The 25,801-nt window shown below is 46.0% G+C and overlaps 1 protein-coding gene across 4 annotated transcripts in view; it reads right to left on the reverse strand.

Moving 5' to 3' along the window:
* The window catches only part of IBA57 (iron-sulfur cluster assembly factor IBA57), a 53,918-nt gene extending 28,383 nt beyond the window's left edge, over positions 1-25,535 (reverse strand). For 2 of the 4 annotated variants that reach the window (XR_012489484.1, XR_012489483.1), the window contains exons 1-4: positions 25,091-25,535; positions 18,510-18,850; positions 16,074-16,161; positions 13,725-13,980 (exon numbers count right to left, since the gene is read on the reverse strand). Coding sequence is in view for 2 of the 4 variants with exons in the window: in XM_019729816.2 (XP_019585375.2) it covers positions 17,828-18,219; positions 18,510-18,850; positions 25,091-25,431 (1,074 nt within the window). In the remaining 2 variants the exon portion in view is untranslated. Of the gene's footprint in view, positions 1-13,724; positions 13,981-16,073; positions 16,162-16,954; positions 18,220-18,509; positions 18,851-24,382; positions 24,763-25,090 lie in introns of those variants that run through there. The other 2 variants (XM_074312171.1, XM_019729816.2) reach the window with 2 other exon arrangements.
* Between the last annotated feature and the right edge of the window lie 266 nt (positions 25,536-25,801).

Consider the following 25,801-nt stretch of genomic DNA (forward strand, 5'->3'; position numbering starts at 1 on the left):
TTTAGAACATTTTCCGGCTCTATAATAGTTCCTCTGTTCTACTCAAGCTACTCTGGCCTAATGGAAAGGCAGAGAACATAATCAGAGCACCTCAGGCAACATCTCATTGCCTGTGCTGCTTTGCTAGTTAGTTACTCAAGTTCTCTTTACTTCATCCTTAAAAAATGAAGCATTATTACGTTTTGTGAAATAAGGTTTTGCCCCACAATGAGATGAAGTCTCACAAGACCTATAGGAAAGTTTACTATTGCCTTAAGATTAAAATATGCATGTTATTCAGATTAATACATAGAACTAAAGTAGAGGACTAGGATTTATCAAAGGAATTGCAAGAGTACTTTACTGTTAGCAGTATAGGACATTTCTATTTGCAAATAGCAAATACATTGTTAGATGACGTATGGGACCAAATCAAATTTAAAGAAATTTTATTTTTCTTTCAGTACACAACAGTGGTGTTGCTTTTCAAACACAAACCTGTCTAAATATTTTTGTTTCGTTTCTTACAAGGACTAGAGACCAAACTGATATACCTTTGAATTAAAAAAAAAACTTCATCTAAAAAAAAAAAAAGAAAAAAGAAAATTCTAAAAACTACACCAAAAAGCTATTAGAAACAATAAACAAATACAGTAAATTTACCAGATACAAGATCAATGTACAAAAATCCATAGATTTCCTATATAATAACAATGAAATTTCAGAAAAAGAAATGAAAACAATTCCTTTTGCAATTGCAACAAAAAGAATAAAATACCTAGGAATAACTTAACAAAGGAAGTGAAGGACCTATACATTGGAAACTATAAGACATTTTTAAAAGAAATTAAAGAAGACACAAAGAAATGGAAAGACATTTGGTGTTCATGGATTGGAAGAATCAACATAGGTAATTTAAAATGGCCATATTACCCAAAGCAATATACAGATTTAATGCAATTGCCTTCAAAATCTCAATGGCGTTTTTTAAAGACATAGAAGAAAAAAATCATCAGATCTGTATGGAACCACAAAAGACCCCAAATAGACAAGGCAATCTTAAGAAAAAAGAACATGGCTGGAGGTATCACACTCTCTGACTTCAGCTTGTACAGAGCAACAATAATCAAACCAGCACAGTATTGGCAGAAAAACAGACACATAGACCAATGGAATAGAATTGAAAATCCAGAAATAAACCCACATATACGTGGGCAGATAATTTTCGACACAGGAGCCAAAAACATACAATGGAGAAAAGAAAGCCTCTTCAATAAATGGTGCTGGGAAAAGGAAAGCCACATGCAAAAGAATGAAACTAGACTGCTATCTGTCACCGTGTACCAAAATTACCTCAAAATAGATCAAAGACCTAAACATAAGATCTGAAACAATAAACTCATAAGACACAGACAATGGTTTAGTGGTTACCAGAGGGAGAAGGGGGGTTGGGAAAAGAGGGCAAGGGGGGTCAAATATATGATGATAGAAGGAGAACTGACTCTGGGTGGTGAGCACACAATGTGATATATAGATGATGTATTATAGAAATGCACAATGGAAACCTATGTAATTTTACTAACCATTGTCACCCAATAAATTTAATTTAAAAAAAGAGAATCCAACCAAGATGCCATCCTTTCCATGAAGCTTAACCTTCTCAGGAATAGGTACCATGGAGAAAAAGCCATAGGGAGTGGTGGTTGTTGATAGATTGGCCGATAAAGGAACGTGCATGGTCAGGCAAGTTAAGAATGTTTATTGTGTGAGAGAGAAAGTCTGTCAGGCTGAGCAAAGATGGCTACAGCCAAGACTAAAAGATGGCTACTGCAGGTCTAAAGGAGACCTGCAGCCCCAAGGGAGGGGGTGAGGAACGTTACATAGGGGCAGTGCTGACAGGGTAGCATTGTTTGAACAGAAAATGCTGACTGCCTGTAGGCCAGTAGCTGTTTTGTGGCGTTTTCTGTTATCGCAAGTTTGGCTCTGTCTGTAGGTACAGGCCAACAGACATTTTGTTGTTTTCTTGCCGACATGGCTCTGTTTATAAGTCAAGGTCTCTGCGTCCTAACATTCAGAGACCTAACAGTCATGCTGGTAATACAATTTCAACAATGGAGATTGCCAAAGGTCTCACTTGAAAGGAAGTGAGGAGGCTATCCATGCAATTATCTGGGGTAGAGTGTTAACCCTAAGTGCAAAGACCCTGGGGTGAAAGCCACTGTTCTTAGAGCAGTAAGGAGGCCAGTGTGACTGCAGTCAGGCAGAAAGAGTAAGAGGAGACCGGACATAGGGGGGCAGGGGGTCACACAGAGTGAAGGCCTGTCAACCATGGAGAAAAAAAAGTAAGAGGAGGTTTGCCAAAACTCAATGGGTTGTAAATTTTAAATGGATCCAGTGTATTGTATATCAACTATACCTCAATATAGATTTTTTTTCCATTTATTGGGGTGACAAATGTTAGTAAAATTACATAGATTTCAGGTGTACAATTCTGTATTACATCATCTATAAATCCCATTGTGTGTTCATCACCCAGAGTCAGATCTCCTTCCATCACCATATATTTGATCCCCCTTACCTTCATCTCCCCACCCCCACCCCCCATCCCCCTTACCCTCTGGTAACCACTAAACTATTGTCTGTGTCTATGAGTTTCTGTTTCTCATCTGTTTGTCTTGTTCTTTTGTTGTTTTTGGTTTATATACCACATATCAGTGAAATCACATGGTTCTCTGCTTTTTCTGTTTGACTTATTTCACTCAGCATTACACTCTCAAGATCCATCCATGTTGTCACAAATATTCCTATATCATCTTTTCTTACAGCCGAATAGTATTCCATTGTGTATATATACCACAACTTCTTTATCCATTCATCTATCGAAGGACATTTTGGTTGTTTCCATGTCTTGGCCACCATAAACAAAGCTGCAGTGAACATTGGAACACACGTGTCTTTATGCATAAATGTTTTCAGATTTTTGGGGGAGATACCCAGGAGAGGGATTGCTGGGTCATATGGTCATTCTATTCGTAATTCTTTGAGGAACCTCCACACTGCCTTCCATAATGGCTGCACCAGTGTCCATTCCCACCAATAGTGTATGAGGGTTCCTTTTTCTCCACAGCCTCTCCAACACTTGTTACTATCTGTCTTGTTGATGATAGCCATTCTGACTGGGGTGAGGTGATATCTCATTGTGGTTTTTATTTGCATTTCTCTGATGATTAGTGATGTTGAGCATTTTTTCATATGTCTATTTGCCATTTGTATGTCCTCTTTGGAGAAATGTCTCTTCAGGTCCTCTGCCCATTTTTCAATTGGGTTGTTTTTTTGTTGTTGAGTTTCATGAGTTCCTTGTATATTTTGGATATTAGCCCCTTATCGGAGGCACTGTTTGCAAAAATCTTCTCCCATTCAGTTGGTGGCCTCTTTATTTTGTCGATGGTTTCTTTTGCTGTGCAGAAGCTTTTAAGTTTCATATAGTCCCATTCGTTTATTTTAGCTTTTACTTCCATTGCCTTTGGAGTCAAATTCATAAAATGCTCTTTGAACCCAAGGTCCATAAGTTTAGTACCTATGTTTTCTTCTATGCAGTTTATTGTGTCAGGTCTTATGCTTAAGTCTTTGATCCATTTTGAATTAATTTTGGTACATGGTGACAGATAGCAGTCCAGTTTCATTCTTTTGCATGTGGCTATCCAATTCTCCCAGCACCATTTATTGAAGAGGCTGTCTTTCCTCCATTGTATGTTTTAGCTTCTTTGTCAAAATTATCTGTCCATATTTATGTGGTTTTATTTCTGGGTTCTCAATTCTATTCCATTGGTCTATGTGTCTGTTTTTCTGCCAATACCATGCTGTTTTGATTATTGTAGCCCTGTAGTACAAGCTAAAGTCAGGGTGTGATACCTCCAGTATTGTTCTTTTTTCTTAAGATTGCGTTGGCTATTCGGGGTCTTTTGTGGTTCCAAACAAATCTGATGATTTTTTGTTCTATTTCTTAAAAAAATGCCATTGGGATTTTGATGGGGATTGCATTAAATCTGTATATTGCTTTGGGTAATATGGCCATTTTAACTATGTTGATTCTTTCAATCCATGAGCATGGAATGTTTTTCCATTTTTTTGTGTCTTCTTCAATTTCTTTCAAAAATGTCTTATAGTTTTCAGCATATAGGTCCTTCACATCCTTGATTAAGTTTATCCCTAGGTATTTTATTCTTTTGCTGCAATTGCAAAAGGAATTGTTTTTTGTATTTCTGTTTCTGAGATTTCATTGCTAGTATATAGGAATGCAATGGACTTTTGTACGTTGATTTTGTAGCCAGCAACTTTACTGTATTTGTTGATTGTTTCTAATAGCTTTTGGTGGAGTCTTTAGGGTTTTCTATATATAGCATCATGTCATCTGCAAAGAGTGACAATTTAACTTCTTCATTCCCAATTTGGATGCCTTTTATTTCTTTCTCTTGCCTGATTGCTCTGGCAAGGACTTCCAACACTATGTTGAAAAGCAGAGGTGATAGGGGACATCCCTGTCGTGTTCCTGAACGTAGAGCAAAGGGCTTCAGTTTTTCACCATTAATTATGAGATTAGCTGAGGGCTTGTCATATATGGCCTTTATTATGTTAAGGTATTTTCCTTCTATACCTATTTTATTAAGTGTTTTAATCATAAATGGATGTTGTATCTTGTCAAATGCTTTTTCTGCATCAATTGATATAATCATATGATTTTTGTCCTTTATTTTGTTTATGTGATGTATCACATTGATGGATTTATGGATGTTGAACCATCCTTGTGCCCCAGGGATGAACCCCACTTGGTCGTGATGAATAATCTTTTAATGCATTGTTGTATTCGATTTGCTAGAATTTTGTTTAGGATTTTTGCATCTGTATTCATCAGAGATATTGGTCTGTAGTTTTCTTTTTTGTGTTGTCCTTACCAGGTTTTGGTATCAGGGTAATGTTGGCCTCATAAAATGAGTTAGGGAGTACTGTCTCTTCTTCAATTTTTGGAAGAGTTTGAGCAGGATTGGTATTAGATCCTCTTTGAAGGTTTGGTAGAATTCACTAGTGAAGCCATCTGGTCCCGGACTTTTGCTTTTGGGAAGGTTTTGGATGACTGATTCAATTTCGTTACTGGTGATCAGTCTGCTTAGATTTTCCAGTTCTTCATGGTTCAGCCTTGGAAGGCTATATGTTTCTAAGAACTTGTCCATTTCTTCTAGGTTATTGAATTTGGTGACATATAGTCCTTCATGGTATTCTTGGATGATCTTTTGTATTTCTGTGGTGTCCGTGATAACTTCCACTTTTTCAATTCTGGTTTTGTTAATTAGTGTCTTCTCTTTTTATATTTGTGAGTCTAGCCAAGGATTTGTCAATTTTATTAATCTTTTCAAAGAACCAGGTCTTTTTCACATTAATTTTTTATATTGTCTTTTTTTTCTCTATTTCATTTATTTCTGCTCTGATTTTTGTTATTCCCTTTCTTCTGCTGACCTTGGGTTTCACTTGTTCTTTTTCTATTTCTTTAAGGTGTAATATGAAGTTATTTATTTGGGATTTTTCTTGTTTCTTGAGATAGGCCTGTAATGATGTAAATTTTCCTCTTAAAACTGCTTTCGCTGCATCCCAGAAATATTGGTAGGATATATATTCATTGCCATTTGTTTCTATGTATATGTTGATCTCTCCTCTAATTTCTTCTTTGACCCAGTCATTCTTTAAAAGTATGTTGTTTAATCTCCATGTATTTGTGTTTTTTCCTGCTTTCTTTTTGCAGTTGATATCCAATTTCAAAGCCTTGTGATCAGAGAATATGCTTGGTATGATTTCAATCTTCTTATTTTGCTAAGGCTGATTTTATGTCCCAATATATGGTCAATCCTTGATAATGTTCCATGTACACTAGAAAAGAATGTATAGTCTGATGTTTTAGGATGAAGTGCTCTATATAAGTCAATTATGTCCATTTCATCTAATGTGTCATTTAGGGCTGCTATTTCATTATTTATTTTCTGTTTGGATGATCTATCCATAGCTGTCAATGATGCATTTAACTCCCCTAGTATAAATGTGTTTTGGTCAATTTCTCCCTTTAGTTCTGTTAGTAGTTGCTTGGTATGTTTCGGTGCTCCCTGATTCGAGGCATAAATATTGATGACTGTTATGTCTTCTTGTTGTATAGTCCCTTTACCATTATGAAATGTCTATCTTTGTCTCTTGTTATCTTTTTCACCTTGAAGTCTGTTTCATCTGATATCATTATGGCTACACCTGATTTTCTCTGGGTACCATTTGCTTGGAGTGTCAATTTCCACCCTTTCACTTTGAGTCTATGCTTGTCCTTGTAGCTGAGATGTGTCTCTTGGAGACAGCATATGGTTGGATTTAGTTTTTTGATCCAATCTGCTACTCTGTGCTTTTTTATTGGTGAGTTCCGTCTGTTTACACTTAAGGTGATTATTGTTATGTGAGGATTTCCTGTCATTCTATCTTTAGTTTTCTGGTAAGATGTGTCTCCTTTGTTTCTTTGCCTTTTTGTTGTTGTCTATTATTTCTGTGTGGTGATTTTCTATGATGTTTCCCTCTTTTTCTTCTTTTATTACAGTATGTATTTCAGCTCTGGATTTTTTTTGAGTGCTTACCCTTAAGTTTATGCAAAAGAAAGTTTGATATTTAGAGTATTCCATTTTCTTCAGCATGCTTACTTTCTCCATTCCCATATTCCGTTTCAGGCCTTTACTCTCCCCCTTTTTATGTTTTGTTTGCCACAAATTGTCCCTGTTGATGGTGGTCGAATAGCCTCCTTTAGTATTTCTTGTAGTGCAGGTCGTGTATTAGAAAGTTCCCTCAGCTTCTGTGTGTCTGAAAGGTCTTTATTTTCCTTCATATCTAAAGGATATCTTTGCTGGATATATTATTGTTGGCTCATAATTTCTCTTTCAATAGTTTGAATATTTGGTTCCACTCCCTCCTGGCTTGTAGTTTCTGCTGAAAAATCTGATGATAATCTAATGGGCTTTCCTTTGTAGGTTACCGTCTTCTTTTCCCTGGCTGCTTTGAGGATTCTTTCTTTGTCATTGATTTTAGACAGCTTCAATACAATGTGCCTTGGAGAAGGCCTGTTGGAATTGAGGTAATCAGGTGTTCTATTAGCTTCTTGGATTCGAGGATCCAGTTCTGTCCACAAGTTTGGGAAGTTCTCATCGACAATTTGTTTGAATATATTCTCTGTTCCCTTCTCTCTTTCTTCTCCTTCTGGTATGCCCATTATTCTTATATTGCTCTTTCTGATGGAGTCAGAAAGTTCTTGTAGAGTTCTTTCATTTCTTTTAAGTCTCAAGTCTCTTTCTTCTTCCATCTGTGTAATTTCCAGGTTTCTATCTTCGATGTCACTGATTCTTTCCTCCATCTGGTCAACTCTACTACCTAAGCTGGTTATTTCATTCTTAATTTCTTCTATTGAGTTCTTAATCTCCAGAAATTCTATTTGGTTCTTTTTAAAATTTCAATCTCTTTCGTAAAATGCTCATGTTGTTCTTTGATTGTGTTTCTGAGTTCATTAAACTGCCTTTCTGTGTTTTCTTGCATCTCGTTGAGTTTTTTCAGAACTGCAATCTTGAATTCTCTGTCATTTAAGTCACATATTTCCATATCTTTAAGTTCCTTTTCTGGAGACTTTTCACTTTGTTTCTGAGCTGTCTCGTTGCCTTGGTTATTCATGGCAATTACTGATTTACTATTTCTCTTCCTAGATATCTACAGGAGTGGCTTCTGCAACAGGTTGATAGGAAGAGGTCTTTCTTTTGTTTTCCAGTACTTGTTGGTAGAATGTTTTATTTTCTCTCTGACTGCAGTCTTTTTTTTCTCTCTCACACGGTAGTGCTGAGAGAATAGTGAGTTTTCTCTGCACTATTCCAGCTTCTCACACAATTGGCTGATTCCCTGGGAGATGGGCTTCTCCTCTGTTAATCGTTCGCCGGGGCACAGGGTTCAGTGTCCGTGTGGGGATGCAGAGAGCTTTTGAAGTTCCAAAGCTCTTCTTGCACCAGATTCAGAGCCCGTATGTTTCAGCAGTTCTGTTTACTCCTGTAGGGATCCGCCCAGATAGGTGGGGCCAGGGGCGGGGTGACTTGTGAGAGGTGGCCCAGAGCCATGGCAGCGACCACCACCACAGCCGGTCCCGTCTCCCAGCTCCCTCCTCTTTGCCGGAACTAATTGGGCTGCGAAGATGTATCTGCGGTCCACAGTTCTCAGAACAGCAAATATTCTGTTCTTTTGATCTGACACTGCTACTGTTCTGTTTCTAGCACCGGGCAGATGGGGCGGGGCGAGCTCTGGGAGGGTAGGGAGGGGGCGGCTAGTCTCAGTGCCTAAGGCTTCCGTTCTCTGCTCGGCAGTGAGGGCTTAAACCACCGTTTTCAGCCTTCTTCCCTCAGTGTTTTCTCCGAGGTCTCTGCCGTGAGCATTGGGTTCAGCTTTGTTATATGCTGCCCCCTCAGCCCTGTGGGCCATAAGTGGAACCCTAGCAGTCCGAGTTCTTCCCTCTCCCGCAGCTGCGGTAGTTGCTGGATGCAGCGAGCTTGGAGCACTGAGCTAGGTCTGCTTCCTGCGCCCCCGCGGCTCTGGCTCCGCACTTCTCCCTTCCCTCCTCCCTGCTCACGCGATTCGCCCACCTTTAGGTGAATTCAGTAGTGGGCCTCTTCATCTTGCCTGTCTGCTGTGCAGGGAGTCCTTTGTAGAGTTATTGTTGTTCGATTAGTTGTAAATTCCTGGGGAGCTTTACAGATGCTCACCTCACGCCACCATTTTGTTGACCAGCTTTCCAATATAGATTATTTTTAACAGTATATTATGAACAATGTTATTATAACAAATTTTAAAAACTTAGATGATATGGACAAATTATTGGAAAACATATCATCATTTCAATTCATACCCCAAAGAAATCATATAAATTTCAACCATTCATGATTTTTAAAAAAGACTTAGCAAAGTAGGATTTCCAGTTATGGGAACTTCCTCGACCTGAAAAAGGATACCTACGAAAAAAAAAAAAAATCTCAGTTCTGGCTGGCCCAGTGGCTCAGGTGGTTGGAGCACCGTTCTCCTAACGCTGAGGTCACCGGTTCGATTCACAATCTTAGCTGGACCACATGGTCCAGTGAGTTGCGTCCTCTACAGCTAAGATTGTGAATAATAGCGTTCCCTGGAGCTGGGCTGTCATGAGCTGCCATGAGCTGCCATGGGTTGCCATGGGCTGCTGTGGGCTACCACGGGCTGCCATGAGTGGCTGGTGGCCAGCGTGAGCGGCCGGCAGCCGGCAAGAGCTGCAATGAGCTGCTGTGAGCTGCCAACTGATGACTGGTGACTGACTGCCTCAGCCGGGGGAGCGCAAGGCTCATAATACCAGCATGGGCCAGGGAGTTGTGTCCAACACAACTAGACTGAGAAACAATGGCTTGAAACGGAGTCGGGGTTGGTGGGAGGCAGAAGGGGAAAAAGAAAATCTCAGCAACTGCCAGAGTAGGTGGTGAAACGACCGCAGTGTCTGTGTCAAGATCAAAAACAGGGTGAGGCAGCACATCCCTGTTTAGCTCTATCGACCGCAGGAAGGCATGGCAGAAGCTAGAGGTGTGGACTTCAAGAAAGAAACAAAACTGTCATTCACCTCAGGCTGCATGGTTGTCTACAGTAAAAGCCCCAAACCACCTACAGAAAAGAATCATTTACAATTTTGCAAACAAACATTTAGATAAATACAAGTTCATAAGAATACCATTGCAATAGTATCAAAATTATTTCTAAGAACACATGGATAAATTTAACAAATGATATCTAAGAACTTTAAAAAAAGTATACAACTGTTGTGAAAGGCAGTAAAATGAAATTAATGAATGGAGGGATACATGAAGTTCATGGATTTGAAAATTCGATGACACTAAGTGGCAGTTCTCAGAACTTGACCTGCAGATTCAACCCAGTGCTGATCCAAATGCTATTGCATGTGCACGCGTGTGCGTGTGAGCAGACTGCACACATGAATGAGCCAAGTGCCAAGAATAATTAAGATGGGGTCTCAAGGTCTTGACTTGCTATAGGGCCATGCTAGTTCCTGAGATAGTCCTCAAGATGCAGTGATTAAGGCAGTGTGGGATCAGTCCAGGGATGGACAGCAGGATGCAGAGTCCAGAAAGAGACCCGCATGGGGGGAGAAAAGGGGGTGGGGCAAGTCAGATATGCAGGGTCCTCTTTTTCTGTGCCCAGGGGCTCTGTGGGCAAAGACCTCCACCCCAGGCCTCACTACCAATAGGTCGGTAGGAGCCCCAAGAACAGGAACATACACCGTGGGTCTTGGGGCCCTACCCGACTGTCACTTCACAGAACGGGTCAGTTCTCCGCACACCACTCCACAGGTCTAAGGCAGTTCCCATCAGAGCCCAGAAGCAGAGGTCATGATATCCATAAACGAGCCAAAGCCGACTGAAGCCTGATGCCAAAGGCCCTGCAGACCTGCACGTGTGCAGCAGCTCCCTGTGACCAGGTGCAGCCGGTGCTGGCCACTGCCCGCCTGGACTCTGCGTCCTGCTGCACATCCTGTCTGTCCATCCCTGTGCTGGTGCCACGCCACCTTAATCACTTCCAGCAGCAGCCCACACAGACCCTTTCTGGATGCTGTCGTGACCCGTAGCATGCTTACTTCAACTATATACTCTCTCCACCCATCTTCACTGGCAATGCATTCAGTCACAGAATTCAGTGCTAGCATCTGACTCTACTCTGCCCACACTGTTGCCATGGATGGCCTGAGAGCTAAGTTTCTGTCCCTCACTCTCAGCCATTGGACAGACAGAGCCTAGCTGGGATATAAGCTAGGCAGCTTCTGCAGCCACTTCTTCCTCAACTGTTTGTAACCGTCACTACATTTTAGAAATCTACAGGCATGTACCTGACTTGTGCTCCATCTCACCTTCTCCCTTATTTCTTCTCCCCTTATTTCTTCTCTCGTTTGAAGTTCCTCTCTAGGGATTGTCCACTGCCCCATCTTACTCTTTAGCAGTTGACCATAAAGTAAGTTTCTGGAAAATGAATCTTAATTTTCCTGAGTTATATTTGAAATGAACAGATATGTGCCTTTGGAGAAAAGTCTAAGCTAAAAACTTAGTTCATTGTCTTCTCCACTATGTACTGGAAAACGGTGCTTACAATTATGTTTTACCAATCATATAGTTTTCCTGAATCTACACTCTGATCTCTTGGACATTTCAGACACACGGTCCTCCCGGTTGCTATTTCCAGTGTTTCATGCGATAACATGCACTCTTACATTGAAGTGATGTATTTGAACACAAATTTTTATTGACTGGGAAAGCCTCTTAACTTCAAATAGTCCATTAATACAAAATAAAGCAGTGCCAAATTAATCAGTTCTGCAGTTCTATCAATATAGTTTATCTAAAATAAGCAATATGCATGCTGAGAACTTCTAATCCATGTCAACTTCGTTCACTGCCAGACTTCTAGCATCCAGCATGAGGCCTACAACATTCATGTCCTCAATTCAAATGCCAAAAGGAAAACAGAATTTACAGATTGTCAGTGTAGGTAGAAGAATTCATAATCTTTTGCACAGTAAACTAGCATACTCTCAAGAAAAGAAAGGAAGTGTCAACTAAAGGTCACCGTGGCCAATTCAACGCCAACAGGAACAAGAGTCCCCGGCTTGGGGTATGGTGGGGGAGGAGACACTTTATTCAGTGCAAATAGCTCAGATGTGGAACAGCTCATGACACAGCATGGCTGTGGAGTAGCAAAACTCTGAGCCTAGCAAGGCAGCCCCCGTGTTGCAGCTCCGGGGCTGGGAAACAGTCTTTCATGAAAACAGAAACTTCACTCCACTGAGACAGAGAGTGACTTATACAGACAAGAGTACCTGCCCCTGTCTCCTGATTGGTTAATTTCTATGCAAATAAGGATTCCAAATCCCCAGTCTGATTGGTCCACACAGCACCATCCTGATTGATCATAAGGGAGCCACTGATTGGTCAGTGAAAATGTAAATGAGGATATAGCTGCACAGCTCCAATTGGACAGGGAAAGTCTCAGTTCTATTGGTCAAATTTCATTTCTTTTAAGGGTTGACTCAAGCCACAGGAGCACAGTGCAGGAGGCTTGGCAGCCCAGTCTGTGGCTTTTCCCTGAAATGCAGTGTCCATGAGGGACCACTGTAAACAATGGCTGTTAGACTCTTTATGAATTTGAGCCCAAACAACCATAAAGAATCCTTTTTGGCAGATATATTCTTCTCGGCGTCAACAGAAGGAAAAGAAGAGAAAAACACAGCAAGCCTTCATGTATACACAGACAAGTTCATTCCAAAGTTTATATGGAAAGATGTGGGCCCTGGAATAGCTAAACAGTCTTGAAAATGAAGAAAGTGGAAGACTCTCCCTACCTGACGTTAAGGCTGCTCTATACCTACAGAAATCAAGACAGCATGGTATCCAGAGGACACACACATAGAGTAATAAACAGAAGAAAACAGAGAACCCATAAGCAGACCCACACAGATGTGCACAACTGGTCTTTGACAGACGTGCAAGAGCAACTTGGTGGAGGAAGAAGTCTTTTCAACAACTGGATGTCCACAGGGGGAAAACCTCCACCGAAACCTCACACCTTATGCGAAAATTAACTTAAATCATGGACTTAAAAATACAACATAAATATAACACTTTTAGGAAAAAGTAGAAAATCTTCAGAACCTAGGAATAGGCAAAGAGTGCTTGGACTTGACACCTAAAGCATTATCCATAAAAGGAAACACTGATAATGTGGACCTCGTCAAAATGTTTCACTTTTGGTCTGCAAAAGCCCTGATGGCAAGGATCACAAGACAAACAATAGATTGGGAGGAAATATTCACAAACCCCAGTGGAGCCTCATTACTTGCAGATTCTGTATTCTTTAATTCACCCAGCACAGTAGTCCTCCCTCATCTGAGGTTTTGTTTTCTGTGGTTTCAGGCATCCACTCCCAGTGGTTTATCCTCTATGATTTATAGGCACTCAATTTGTTGAATGAATAGATGAGGGACAGGAGGGAGGGCGAGAGGGAGGGAGGGAAGGAGAGAAGAAGGGTGCAAGTGAGGGAGGGAGAAAGATAAGGAACAAACAGTAGACCAGAACTCAAGAAATCTTGAGTTTTCATCAACAGGATCCCTGCTATCATTATTCTCCCAAACTTCTCATTTTGACAGATCTCTGACATAAAATTTATTCAGAAATAATTTTTTTTTCCCCAAAAACCGTAATGTGACCAAATGGAATCAACTTCATTTGAAAAGAAACTGAAGATACACACTTATAGTAGGTCAGGTGCCTAGACCACAGAGGTTGACGGGGTGGGGGGTGGGGGAACTATCCCAGGGCCAACCCCCCACAACCTCCCTCATGTACAGCCAGACACCTGCCCAAGATGTCCAAAATTTAGACACCATATTTCTACATGGAAATTAGAAAGACTGACAGCACCAAGTACTGGCAAGGTGTGCTGTTGGCAGGAGTGTCACTGCAGGAGGATGAAGGCAGCTCATCACACCCAGCTTTCTTGTACCTGTGGTTGCAGGTCCACCACTGGGCGTTGACCTGCACTCAATGAAAGCTTATGTCCACAAAGGTCTCTTTCCAGTGTGGAAATAAATGGAGACCATGGACAGAATGGCTACTTACTCAGAGCTCACTGCAGGAATGGAGTTGGCCACCATCACTCGGAAGAAGAGATCCTCACAGGCCCGGTGGAGACAGGGAAGGCTCCAGGTGTGCCCTGTCGGGCTGTGGCACCAGGAGCTGGCGGCTGACTGGAAGTGGGTGTCCTGGATTGTCTGTCACAAGAGGCAGCAGCCTGACATCCCTCAAGGCTGATTCTTGGCAGCCGATTTCCCAGGTGGGCTGCTGGGGACGGTGGGCTTGTTTCCTAGACAGGTGGCTGCAGATTGTGGGGCAGAGTTCTATTTTTATAGACAGTCTGGCCACAGTCCATTGGTATGCTGAGAGCTGCTTTCCTCTGAACAGCCCAAACTGCAAACATCCCAGGGGCCCCTCGATAGAAGCAGCTGTGGTCCACCCATTCAACAGCACTAGTTGGCAATAAAGGACCACAGTGGGGACACAGCACCAGGGAGGCTCAAAACCGTGCTGAGAGGGTGGCCTGACCGAGGGTGCAGCCCCAGGACTGCACCCACACAAAACTTCCTAATGGGCAGTGTATCTATGGTGGTTGGGGCATAGCGACACACTGGGAAGGTGCAGGAGAGAGATGCCACAGCCAGAGACAGAATGCTCCAGACCTTCCTGTGGTCTGAGATGCTCAGTTGTATGCATCTCTCCGAGTCCGTCAAGCAGGATTTGTGCATCTCACTGAATGGAAATTTTACCTCCAAGGGGAAAAAAGAACCATAAGTGATGTTGACAAAGGTGTTAGTGTGAGGGGCTGATTTCTGCACTTGCTTGGTTGGAAACGCATCGAAAAATAGGAAGGGCCAAGGCAGGACTCGATAGGGGGAACTGACACCCAAAGGAGCCTGGTCAGCAGCAACTCATCAAGAATCGGGCATGTCCATTGGGTGTTCACTATAAAACTCTCACACAGTGTTAGATGTTTTCAAAATAAAATGGTGGAGAAAGCAGGTCTAAACAAGCATCATAGGGAGGGGCTCCCCCAGCAGGGCATGAGACTCCGGGCTCTGGTGCCCACCAGCTGCCTCCACTCAGCTCTGGGTACTGGCCTCTTAACATGGGGTCTCCATCCAACTCAGTCTCAGCCTTCTTCCCACTCCATAATTTTTCTCAAAGCTATTTATAAACGCTCCTTGCACCAGTGAAAAGAACACAATTGGTCACGTGCCACCCACTAGGGTGCCAGCATCCCGCCCATGCCTTCAGCTGACCAAGTCACCTAAAATGTGAGCAAGTCACCTAAAATGTGAGTCAAGAGGAAATCATCTCACAAGATCTGTCTGGAAGACTTATAGCATGCATTATTTACCTAAAAAAAAAAGAACAAAGGAAACCCACCTAATATCCATCAGTAGCCTAGCTGAGCAAACAGAGTGCTATCACTGCACGTCACCAAAACCTTCATGGTGACGACAGAGGGAAAAGCACTCATGCTATGCGGGAAAAGAATACAGAACACAAAACAGTGAACTATTATGTATGGTATGATCTCAGCCACACACAGAGACAATGCACAGACAAGCCTGAAAGAAAATGGGACAAACTGTGTGTTTTAAATGAGCATTTCTGGAAAGTCAACAGCTGAGGACGCGGAAGTCCTGGAGGAGAGGGGTTCCCAGGAAGGCCAGGCAGTGGGAGGGCACAGAGCCCCCGCCTACCTCCCCTGGGCCCTCTTCCCACACCCATCCTCCGGTTGATCTCAAAATATTTGGCTTTGTTGCTCATCTGCTTTGGGTTTCACTTCTTATTTTTCTTCTTTTTACTTTCTTTGAGTCTATTCTATTATTTTGTTAACTCCTTAAGTTGGAGGCATAGCTGATTAATTTTCAGTCTTTTTTAAAATGACTAAAGCTATAGTTACCCTAATAAATTTACATCCACAACCAAATTTTGTTGTATTTTAACTGTTATTACATTTCTAAGTAGCTTACAATTTGTTAGTTTTTATCTTTGACCCATGAGGTATCTAGAAGCAAGTGTGAGAAGGGTTTTTAGTTCGCTGTTTGTTATTGTAGTCAACAACAGAATTGTGGTCAAGGGACATGGTCTTTACGAAACCAACTCTTTGAAATGTATGAAAACTTTCTGTAGGGCCAAGAACAAGGTTAATTCTCATATATACTCCATGTGTTTTTGATAAGAATGTGTGTTCTCTAATCACTGAGTGCAAGTTGATAGATGCTTTAGATCAAGCGTGTCCATCTGTTATCACATTATCTTTACTGACTTTTGGTGACTTGATTTGCCAATTAATGGTGAGACAGCATCTGTGGTTTTTTCTCTATCACGAAATATGTGGTGTCTTTTCCAACATCAACCAACTCCCCTATTCTGACAACTCACCCGACAGGGCAGCCTGGTCTGCAAGGCTGGCCTCCAGGCTCCGTCACACAGCTGCAGAGGGAACTGGAATCCTGAGCTGGCTCAGCATCTATATAAAGACCAGCGATGGGGGCTGAAGCTGCCCTATCACATGTGCTCCTGAACGGTGATGCAGTTTCCCGTTAGCATCTCACCTCTACGTCACCCAATTTTCAGGAAAAGAAAACATGCAAAGAAGGTGCCAGAGGCAGAGCTGGGACAGGTGGCTGTTCTGGTCTTGGCCGGGGTGGGACAGTCACCATGCCATCAGCACAGGGGCTCTTGAGTCCTTAATTTATATGTTGTGAGGACCATGTCATTCCTGTCCAGAGGCTGACCTGCCTTAATTTTGTTCACCTCAGGAGATGTGCATCAGGATAGTACAAGCCTGCCTGACCATCTCCTCTTGGTATTGGGGGGCAGCACTGCCTTGTGGGGCTGGCCGTGCCTGCATCCCCATCCCTCACCTTCAATGCCCCAGTCCGTGTCTGGGCCCCTCCCCCTCGGGCACCCTCGTCTCCTCCTGGGGCAACTCCAAGCTGTATTTGGCTACAGGTTCTTGCTGGGGTCCTGCCGCCCTGCCTGGCACCAGGATGTGGCCTTACGGTGTGGCCCTCCTCCCGGGGTGCGCCTGGCTGCCTCCTTGCTCTGGGCTGCGGACCACAGCTCAGAGCCCCCAGAGTCCTGGAGCTCCCTCACTGTCCCAGATTGCTACCTTCTTGTCAGCCCAGGAAACCTAGGAATTCTAAAATATTTTACCCGGTGTGCTCAGCTGTTCAAGGGAAAGGCTCTCAATGTATCTAGTCTGTCTAAAACCGAGTCCCAGAGGCTTCCAACCAAAATGAAACCAGAATTCCACGTGGGCCACTTATGGGTCAACCTTTAATAGCTGCTCTGGGGCATCGGTGGGTCACCTATAAACACAACATTCACAGTGCAGTGGGAGAAAGGACATCAATGGTTTAAAGGGGGAAGCAAGTGGTACCCCTGCCACATCAGAAGGCCACAACAGTAAACCAGGCGGGAGCTCCTCCCTGCACACGGCCCACCGAGCTCACACAGGCTCCCTGAGGAGGGGCCTGCCCAGACCACATGGAGCTGATACTGTGGAGCTGTGGCTCCTGCCGTGACAAGGTGCCAGGCCTTCTATGCCCCGGGCAGAGTATACTTGGGAGAACCTTTTGTGGGGCTGGTGGGCAGGGCACACACCTCGAGCGCGGACACCAGCACTGCACATGACTCCTGCCCTAAGACAGGCCCCAAACCCACACGGAAGCTAATTCCCAGAGCCACCTGTCTCATGCCATCTGCAGAGGCTGCACTGCCTCCATCCCATGCCTGCCCAGAGCAGGCTAAGCAGTGCGGGCAGCAGGGAAGGCCCAGGAGTGTGGCTCCTTACTCTGTACTTGGCTGAAGGACAAATGACCTCCAGGTCAACATGGTTTGGAACCTCGTCCCGGTCTGCTGGAAGCTGGGACTCCACGCAGCAGGGGTGGGCACAGGGCTTGCTCCTGCTACATCCAGCACAGAGCCACCAGGAGAGGCCGGTGTCTGCACGGAGCATGATGGGCTGCAAGGCCTGGCATTGCAGCCGGCCTGGCATTGCAGCCTGCCTGGCTGCCTGCAGCCCCAGGAGCCCATGTACACTCAGGGAACTTCTAACGGCACATGTTCCCCGGGGCCACTCTGGGAAGTTCGAGACAGCCTGCATGTGTGGGAGTATAGGGACATCTGAGCTACTTGGTGGTTGTGGGCCACCAGTCCGGCACAGAGACAGTCAGGGCCACCCGGCCACTCCCAGCGGTTCTGATATGGAGAGGGCCCTTAATTTTCTCTGACTGCAGCAGGGCCAGCCCCACATCCCCCTGGCCGGCCCTATACTTGCCGGCAGCCTGTCCAGACTCTGTGAGCACTGTAGTGCCGGGGGCAATGCCACCCACAGGGAGGGGGCCCAAGAGCTGTATAGGGAAGAGGCGTTTACGGATGACGCCCATGTGGTAGGTGCGGGCCGTCAGCTCCTGGCCGATGTAGCAGCCCTTGGTGAAGCTGACGCCATTCATGAAGGCCAGGTTGGACTCCAGGGGCAGGGCCACTCCTGGGGGCAGGTCATGGACCCCCTCGGGAACGCCTGTCAGGTGGGAGGGGAGAAACTCACTGAGGGCTGAGGTGTCCTCCAGAGCCAGGGCTCAGCCAAGGAGGACAGGGGTGCACCACATCCTCTGCCCCCGCCTCTGGTCCCCTGGTGAGCAACTGTCTGGCCCTCAATCCCACCAGCTGGAGGAGATGACCCCTTGCCTGACCTGGAGCCCTGCTCTCTTCACTGGCTCCCCCCAGTGCCTTCCCAGGGTCTGGCCCTACATTCCCACCCCTCCCACCCCGTCTCTGCCCTCCCCAACTGGTCCCGCCTGGCACCCATACCTTGCCGGTACCGGTGCCAGTGATAATCCTGGAGATCCCCAAGCCGGCCCCCAGGTACCAGGGCGGGGCCCTCATCCTGAGCGAGGAGCCGCCAGCCCATGCAGGCAGTGCGGGGGTCCGGGGTGAGGATGGCAGCACTCTCCTGCCCCCGTAGCAGTGCAGTTCTACCCGCCTCTTCTGGGGAGAGGGGCAGCAGGGCCCAAACGCGCAGCTCAGGGCACCGCTCCACTGTGACCTTCCGCCGGATCTTGTGCAGCGCCAGGTGCTTCTGTAGCGCGCCCAGCACTGAGCTGTCACACTCCAGGAGGAAGGCAGGCGTCTGGTCGGGGCGCTCGGGGACCCTGCAGGGAGAGGCAGTGGGTGCGGGGAGGAGGGGGGAAGGCACTGCAGAACCAGTGTGTGGAGCGGGGCCACGCCCTCCCTCCCCCCATCTTCTGCTACCCCTGTGCAGTACACACAGGAAACTCCATGGCTCTGGCAAGACCCTGCCGCACCCGGGCTACCGGCACACACACATGCCAGGGGCGGCAGGTGGGGAGCAGACCCAAGGACCACAGTGGTGTCTGCCGCTCAAGGTGAGGCAGAAAGATGCTGACGCCCACCGTGCCTCCTCCAACATGGAAGCCAGTGAGAAGCCAGGGTCCTAAGGCGGGGCGCATGCGGATTTCAGAAGGGACACTCTAGAGCTGAGTGGACCACAGCAGTGGCCAGAGAGAGGGACCCTGAGGCCACACCTACCACACCCCCTCCCACTTCCCCTAGGCGAGCTGGAGAACCATCCTAAGCCACATCTCAGGTGAGCAGACCACATCCACTCAAATGATCTTTGGATTCTCATGTGCTGACCAGATGGACAGAGGGGTTTCTTCAGACAGGCAAGCACAGAGAGCCTAGAGCAGTGTTAGACATGGGTGGGTGGCTGGGAGGGCTAGGTAGAGAGGTCCAATACCCAGAGGAGGACACCCAACAATCAGAAAACAACCAACCTGATTAAAAACTGGGCCAAAGACCTTAACAGACACCTCCCCAAAGATATACACAGATGGCAAATGAGAACCTGCAAAGATGCTCCACATCTTGCGTCCTCAGGAAAGTAAAGTAAAATAAAGAACTACCACTACACACCTAGTAGAATGGCCCACAGGCGGAAAACTGACACCAAATATGGATGTGGACACAGGGCAGCAGGAGCTTTCATCCATTGATGGTGGGAACGCAAAATGGTGCAGCCCTTTTAGAAGACAGTTTGGTGGTTTCTTATAAAACTAAACATACTCTCACCATAGGATCTAGCAGTTGCGCTCCTTGGTATTTACCCAAAGGAATTGAAAACTTATGTCCACACAAAAACCTGCACACGGATATTTACAGCAGCTTTATTCCTAATTGCTAAAACTTGGGGGCCCTGAAGATGTCTTTCAGCAGGTGGATGGATAAACAAACTGCTGCATCCATTCGGTGGAGTATTACTCAGCACTACAGAGAAATCTGCTATCAAGCCAGGAAAAGACATGGAGGAACCTTAAATGTGTATTACAGAGTGAAAGGTGCCAAACAGAGGAGGCCATCAAACAATACAGTGATTGTTTTTAATAAAAAAAAATTTATTACAGTAAAAGACACAGTGCCATTAATCCCCCTCAAAAACTCCGCCTCGGTGGCCACATGGCTCAGTTGGTTAGAACACAGGCTCTTAACAACAGGGTAGACAGTTCGATTCCCACATGGGCCAGTGAGCTGCGCCCTCCACAATTAGACTGAAGACAGCGAGCTGCCGCTGACCTGCCAGAGGGCCGGCCAGATGGCTCAGATGGTTAGAGCATGAGCTTGGAACAACAAAGTTGCTGGTTCAATTCCCGCATGGGATGGTGGGCTGCGCTCCCTGCAACTAAGATTGAAAACAGCGATTCGACTTGGAGCTGAGCTGCGCCCTCCACCACTAGATTGAAGGACAACGACTTGGAGGTGATGGGCCCTGGAGAAGCACACTGTTCCCCAATATTCCCCAATAACTATTTTTAAAAATTAAAAAAAAAAAAACAAAAACACTCCCCCTCTCTTTGAACACACTTATCCCATCATTCTTGCCACTTTCTGAATTAGTTCTAGAAGTCCTCTTTCATGAGTGTGTTTAGTTGCACTGTCATGGCTGCCTCCATGTCCTGAATCATTTTGACTTTGAGGAAGAGCCAGACATCACATGGTGCCAGATCCGGTGAATAAGGTGGATGAGGACACACTGTATGTAATGTTTTTATTTGACAGAAATTGCTCTATACCAGAAGCGATGTGTGCCACGGAGCGTTGTCATGAGGGAGGATGATTTACAGCACACTTTAAAACACACCTTCCCTCAACCGTAGCTCATACCTGACTGCCTACACTCAACAAGTTGAAACTTGTCACACCCTGTTACTAAAGTTCGAAGTACTGCTTTCCATATTGAAGATCCCTCCCTTTCATTGGATGGCACGCGGCAGCAGCATTCACCGTAGTTTTTTATCACAATGGAAAAGCTCCATGTCACACATCACTTCTGGTATGGCAATTTCTGTCAAATAAAAACATTTAGGGTCCTCATCCACCTTATTCACTAGATCTGGCACCATGCAACTTCGTCTCTTCCCCAAAGTCAAATGACCATGAAAGGAAAACTTTGTGAATCAATTCAGGACATGGAGGCAGCCATGACAGCGCAACTAAAGACACTCATGAAAGAGGACTTCCAGAACTGCTTCAGAAAGTGGCAAGAATGATGGGATAAGTGTCTTCGGAACGAGGGTGAGTATTTTGAGGGGGATAATGGCAATATGTCTTTTATTGTAATTTTTTTTTAATTTAAACATTCACATATTGTCTGATCACACCTTGTATGATTCCAACTATCTTTACAGGCAGTAAAAAAGATCAGGATTTCCAGGGGTTGGGGGATGGGGAGGGATGAACAGGCAGAGCACAGAGGATTTGGGGGCAGTGAAACTACTCTGCATGAGACTGCAATGGATCCATGTCATTGTCCATTTGTCCAAACCCGCAGCAGGTCCAACTCCACAAGTAAACCTAATGTAAACTATGGACTCTGGGTGATGATGTGTCCATATACGTTCATCGTTTGAACAAATGCACCACCTGGTGGGGAAACTTGATGGTGGGGGAGGCCATGTGTGTATGGGAAATCTGTACACCTTCCCCTCAATTTTGCTGCAAACCTAAAACTGCTCTAAAAAGTGTGAAAATGAACAAAGAAAAACCTCATTAAAATCAGGGTCAGGAAGCCCTACAGGGGGAGCTCTCACCTACTAACACCCACTGTCCTCTGCAGACTTCAGCAGCAAGCAGCTTACTTTACATGCCCCAGTAAGAGGACATTTTCTCTTTGCCCAGCAACAGCCCAACCAATAAGAAACCACCACACTCAGCCAATGAGAAGCTACCACCACCCTGAACTGTTGCTCTCCTCCAGTGAACCTCTGTTCAAAACAGCCCCTCCCACCTCCCTTCTTTCCTCCATAAAAGCAGTTCCTGTCTTATGTTCTCCTGACTTGCCTATGTTTCACCATGGTTTGCATGTCCACAGCAATTCCCCTGGTATTCCTGAATAATATCATTTTGTTGGAAAAATAACCAGCTGTTTTATTAATATTTTTAAGGTTGACATAAATAAAATCTACTTCACAAACAAAAAGCTACACCTGAGAGGAGGTGCTACATCCAGGACACAAGAACAGGGTACTTTGAGGAAGAAATGACTCACGGATGGGAAATCAGAAGTGTGAGAGTTGAAATGAAAAATTCAAGAAAGAGAGTGGATGGAGACAAAAAACCAGGCTGGGAGGTAAAACAGAGAAAGCAGGAAGGCATGCAGGCCTCCGGGGAGGCAGCCAGACCCAGTGCTGCCCTCTTCCCAGAGAGCAGGGCCCAGAGAGATTGGACATAGGTAAATGGTAGGGCTTCCAGGTGGAAATTCCCGTCCATTCTAAGGAATTTTTTTCACTTTCCCATCCCCAAATCCTGAGAAATAAATGTACTACTCACAATGGGAAATAAACGTACTACTCACAATGGACAAAATCCCTTAGACATTTTTCCTATTTATCACTAGGGTTTCCGGGTGGGAACTCCCGCTCGTTCTTGGGAATTTTTCTCGCTTTTCCATTCCCAAATCCTGAGAAAAGTTGGTCGGGAAATTGGGAAAATCAGCTCCTTGATCCCAGGTGGTTGGTAGTATCGGCCATCACTTTGTGGAAATGATTGATCGTGGAGAACAGAAAACAGTTTATATCTCGGGATTCGGGAACAGGAAAGCGAAAAAAATTCCTGAGAAAGGGCAGGAATTCCCACATGGAAACCCTAGTAAATAGCCATTGGCAATGAGGCAGGGAAGAAGCATATGAACTAATCCCATGAGGGGTCAGAATAGAAAAGAGGTGTCAAGTAGGGTGGAAGGAAAGGAGGCTCAGCCCCCAAAGCCCCACAACACAGAACTGGGACATGGATCCACTGCCTGCCAAACCCCGCAGGCGCAAGAGCAGCCATCCAAGGGCGGTATCCTTACCACTGCTTCTCCTCACTGCTGAGAAGCAAGGCCACTACCTCTGTGGTGTCTATGACAGAATGAAGACCCATCCCACCCCTCCATATACAGTACTTCATGTTGGAATCTCAGAAGGCAGACCATGGTCGGGGGCATCATCACAGTAGCCTCCAATTCCCTTAGCACACTGATCAGCGAGTGCCACCATGATTCCCCATTCTCAGGAATTAGCCAGGAGAGAAAAAACAACTCATCTGCAGGACAAATCAGGGCACAGGCAATGTCTGGAGAGAGTGGCCAAGTGCGTGCACTGGGACAGGAACTGACGGCACAGCAGCTAGGCAGTGATGTTCTGGACCAGAGGGAAAGTATGAAGAGAAAAAAGAAAAGAAAACTGCTTTCCACTGTAGAGCGACTTACAAGAATATAAATTCATTGTAACAAGAACACAAAGGCCAAAAGATGTAAAGGCAGATTGCAGATATAGCAAGGAAATTCGGGGATCAAAACATCATTTCAATGCTGATAAATTAAAAACAGTAATGACCAGAATAGATGCTACTGAAAATTACTGAGAGAGGGCTCAAGATAAGAATGCAGGCTCTGGGCAGCCGGATGGCTCAGTTGGTTAGAGCACAAGCTCTGAACGATAGGCTTGCCAGTTTGATTCCCACATGGGCCAGTGAGCTGCGCTCTCCACAACTAGACTGAAGCACAACGACTTGGAGCTGATGGGCCCTGGAGAAACACATTGTTCCCCAATATTCCCTAATAAAAATAAAAAAAATAAAAATATAAAAGAATGCAGGTTCTAAGATAAAGAAATTAAAGCAACTAGAGGAAGGAGAGACAAACAATGAAACTGGACAAAACTGGTCACAGCAGGGGTCACAAATGTTTTCTGTAGAGGGCCAGACAACCTGGGTTTGGGTCACACAATGTTTATCACAAATCTGCTACTGGACAGACTGCAAAGTAGCCCCAGACAGTATGCAAACAAGTGGCCGTGGCAGCGTTCCAATAAAATATTTACAAAAACAGGTGGTGACTGCCTGAGGGCCATATCTTACTGACCCATTCCACCGTCACAGTGCCCACCCAGCACCAAGCAACATGATAGAAAAGAAGACCCAAAATAATCATCGGATAAAGAGCCCCTACGAGCTTTCAGGACCCCGAAACAAGAAGGCATGAGGCTTCTCAATAGAAATACTGGCACAGGAAGACAGGTCACAATTCTCAGTGACAATATTCCACCTGGAGTTTTATCCCAGCCAAGCCATCAAGTAAGACCATTTGCAGAGCCATAAGGAGTCCAAAGCCACCTGAAGTATCCCACCTCTCAGTAAGTCACTAAAGGACGTGCTCCTCCAGACGCAGGAGTCAACTGAGAAAAATGCAGATGCATCCAAATCAGGAGGGGCACACAGCAGTTCCCAGGGCTGCGTGGCCTAGAAGACTGGTCAGAGAAGAGAGGTCCAGTATGGCTCTGGACACACGGCCTGGAACTGCACGAGGGCGTAAACTCTTTACCATCACACAGGTCATGATAATGTCAATACAGACTGATTAAAACACCAAACACGGATAACACTGGATATTGGGAGATTTGGGAGGGAAATGCGGGAAATACTGCAGAACTCGGAAAATCATGGTACAAGCCGGTCACGCACAGTCCACTCTCTGCAGTCGTGGCTTCAGGAGCTATTGACCCCTTTTCTGTGCAGTGAAGACAGGACAAAACTGAGCAGGAGCAGAGGCCAGGTGCAGAGGACCCCCGGCCCCACCCTCACGGATGCAATTCGCAGGCCCGTCCCTGGGTGCCCCTCCGCCCTCCTACGTGAGCCTCACCCGAACACCCTCTTCCAGGATGCCCCTCCCATCTCCAGCGGCTCTCCCCCGGAAGGCCCACCCCGTGGGTGGCCCCTCCTCCCAGCTCCCTGCCCCTCCCTTGGCTGCCCTGCTCCTCCCCCTGACTCCCTAACCTCCTCTTAGATCCTCCCTCCCTTGCTCCACTTCTCTCCGCCTCAACGACGTCAGTTCTCACCTGTAAAGAATGACGTCATAGAGCGTACGTCCTTGAACGTTGAGAAAGTGGGCATAGCCCGCGCTCGCCGGAGTCGAGGCGGCACCGTCAGCAGGACCCGGAAGCGGCAGTTCATTGGTCAGCAGCCCCAGGAGGAAAGGAGCGGACTCCGGCCCGCGCACGCGCACCAGGGCGCGTTCGCCCAGGGGGAAGCAGGCCCAGGCCGCGCCGCCCTCAGCGTCGCCGCCGTGACGGCTCGAGCCGTGAGCTAGGCGGTGCCTCGGGACCGTGCGCAGCCGCCAACGCCAGGCCAGGCCGCCACGCCCCGGAGCCGCGCCCCGGAGAAGCGCCACGGCCGCCATCTTGGGCACAAGTGAAGTGGCGGGAGGGAGCGGCCCGGGAGGTGGGCGGGCGCCACAACGGCCCCTGGCGGCGGGCGAGCGGAGCGGGTGCAAGGGTGGAGCGAGGGCGAGACGTGCGCGGCTCGTTGGTGGGGCGGGGCCTGGGGCTGCCGTCAGCCCCGCCCCGCCCCGCCCGTACCCTGCCCTGGAGCCTTGTCCCAGACTCTGGGTGCACCTGACTTGGCCTGTCCCTGGGTTTTCAGAACGGAGGTTCTGCTTGCTTATGGCAGTGTCAGCGCTTTTCAGGTGCACAGTTCAGGGACGTTAAGCGCATTCCCAATAGGGTGCATCCATCTCTGCCATCCAGCACTTTCTCATCTTCCCAAATAGA

Source organism: Rhinolophus sinicus, linkage group LG10, assembly GCF_036562045.2.
Source record: "Rhinolophus sinicus isolate RSC01 linkage group LG10, ASM3656204v1, whole genome shotgun sequence".
In the NCBI taxonomy this organism is placed as follows: Eukaryota; Metazoa; Chordata; class Mammalia; order Chiroptera; family Rhinolophidae; genus Rhinolophus; species Rhinolophus sinicus.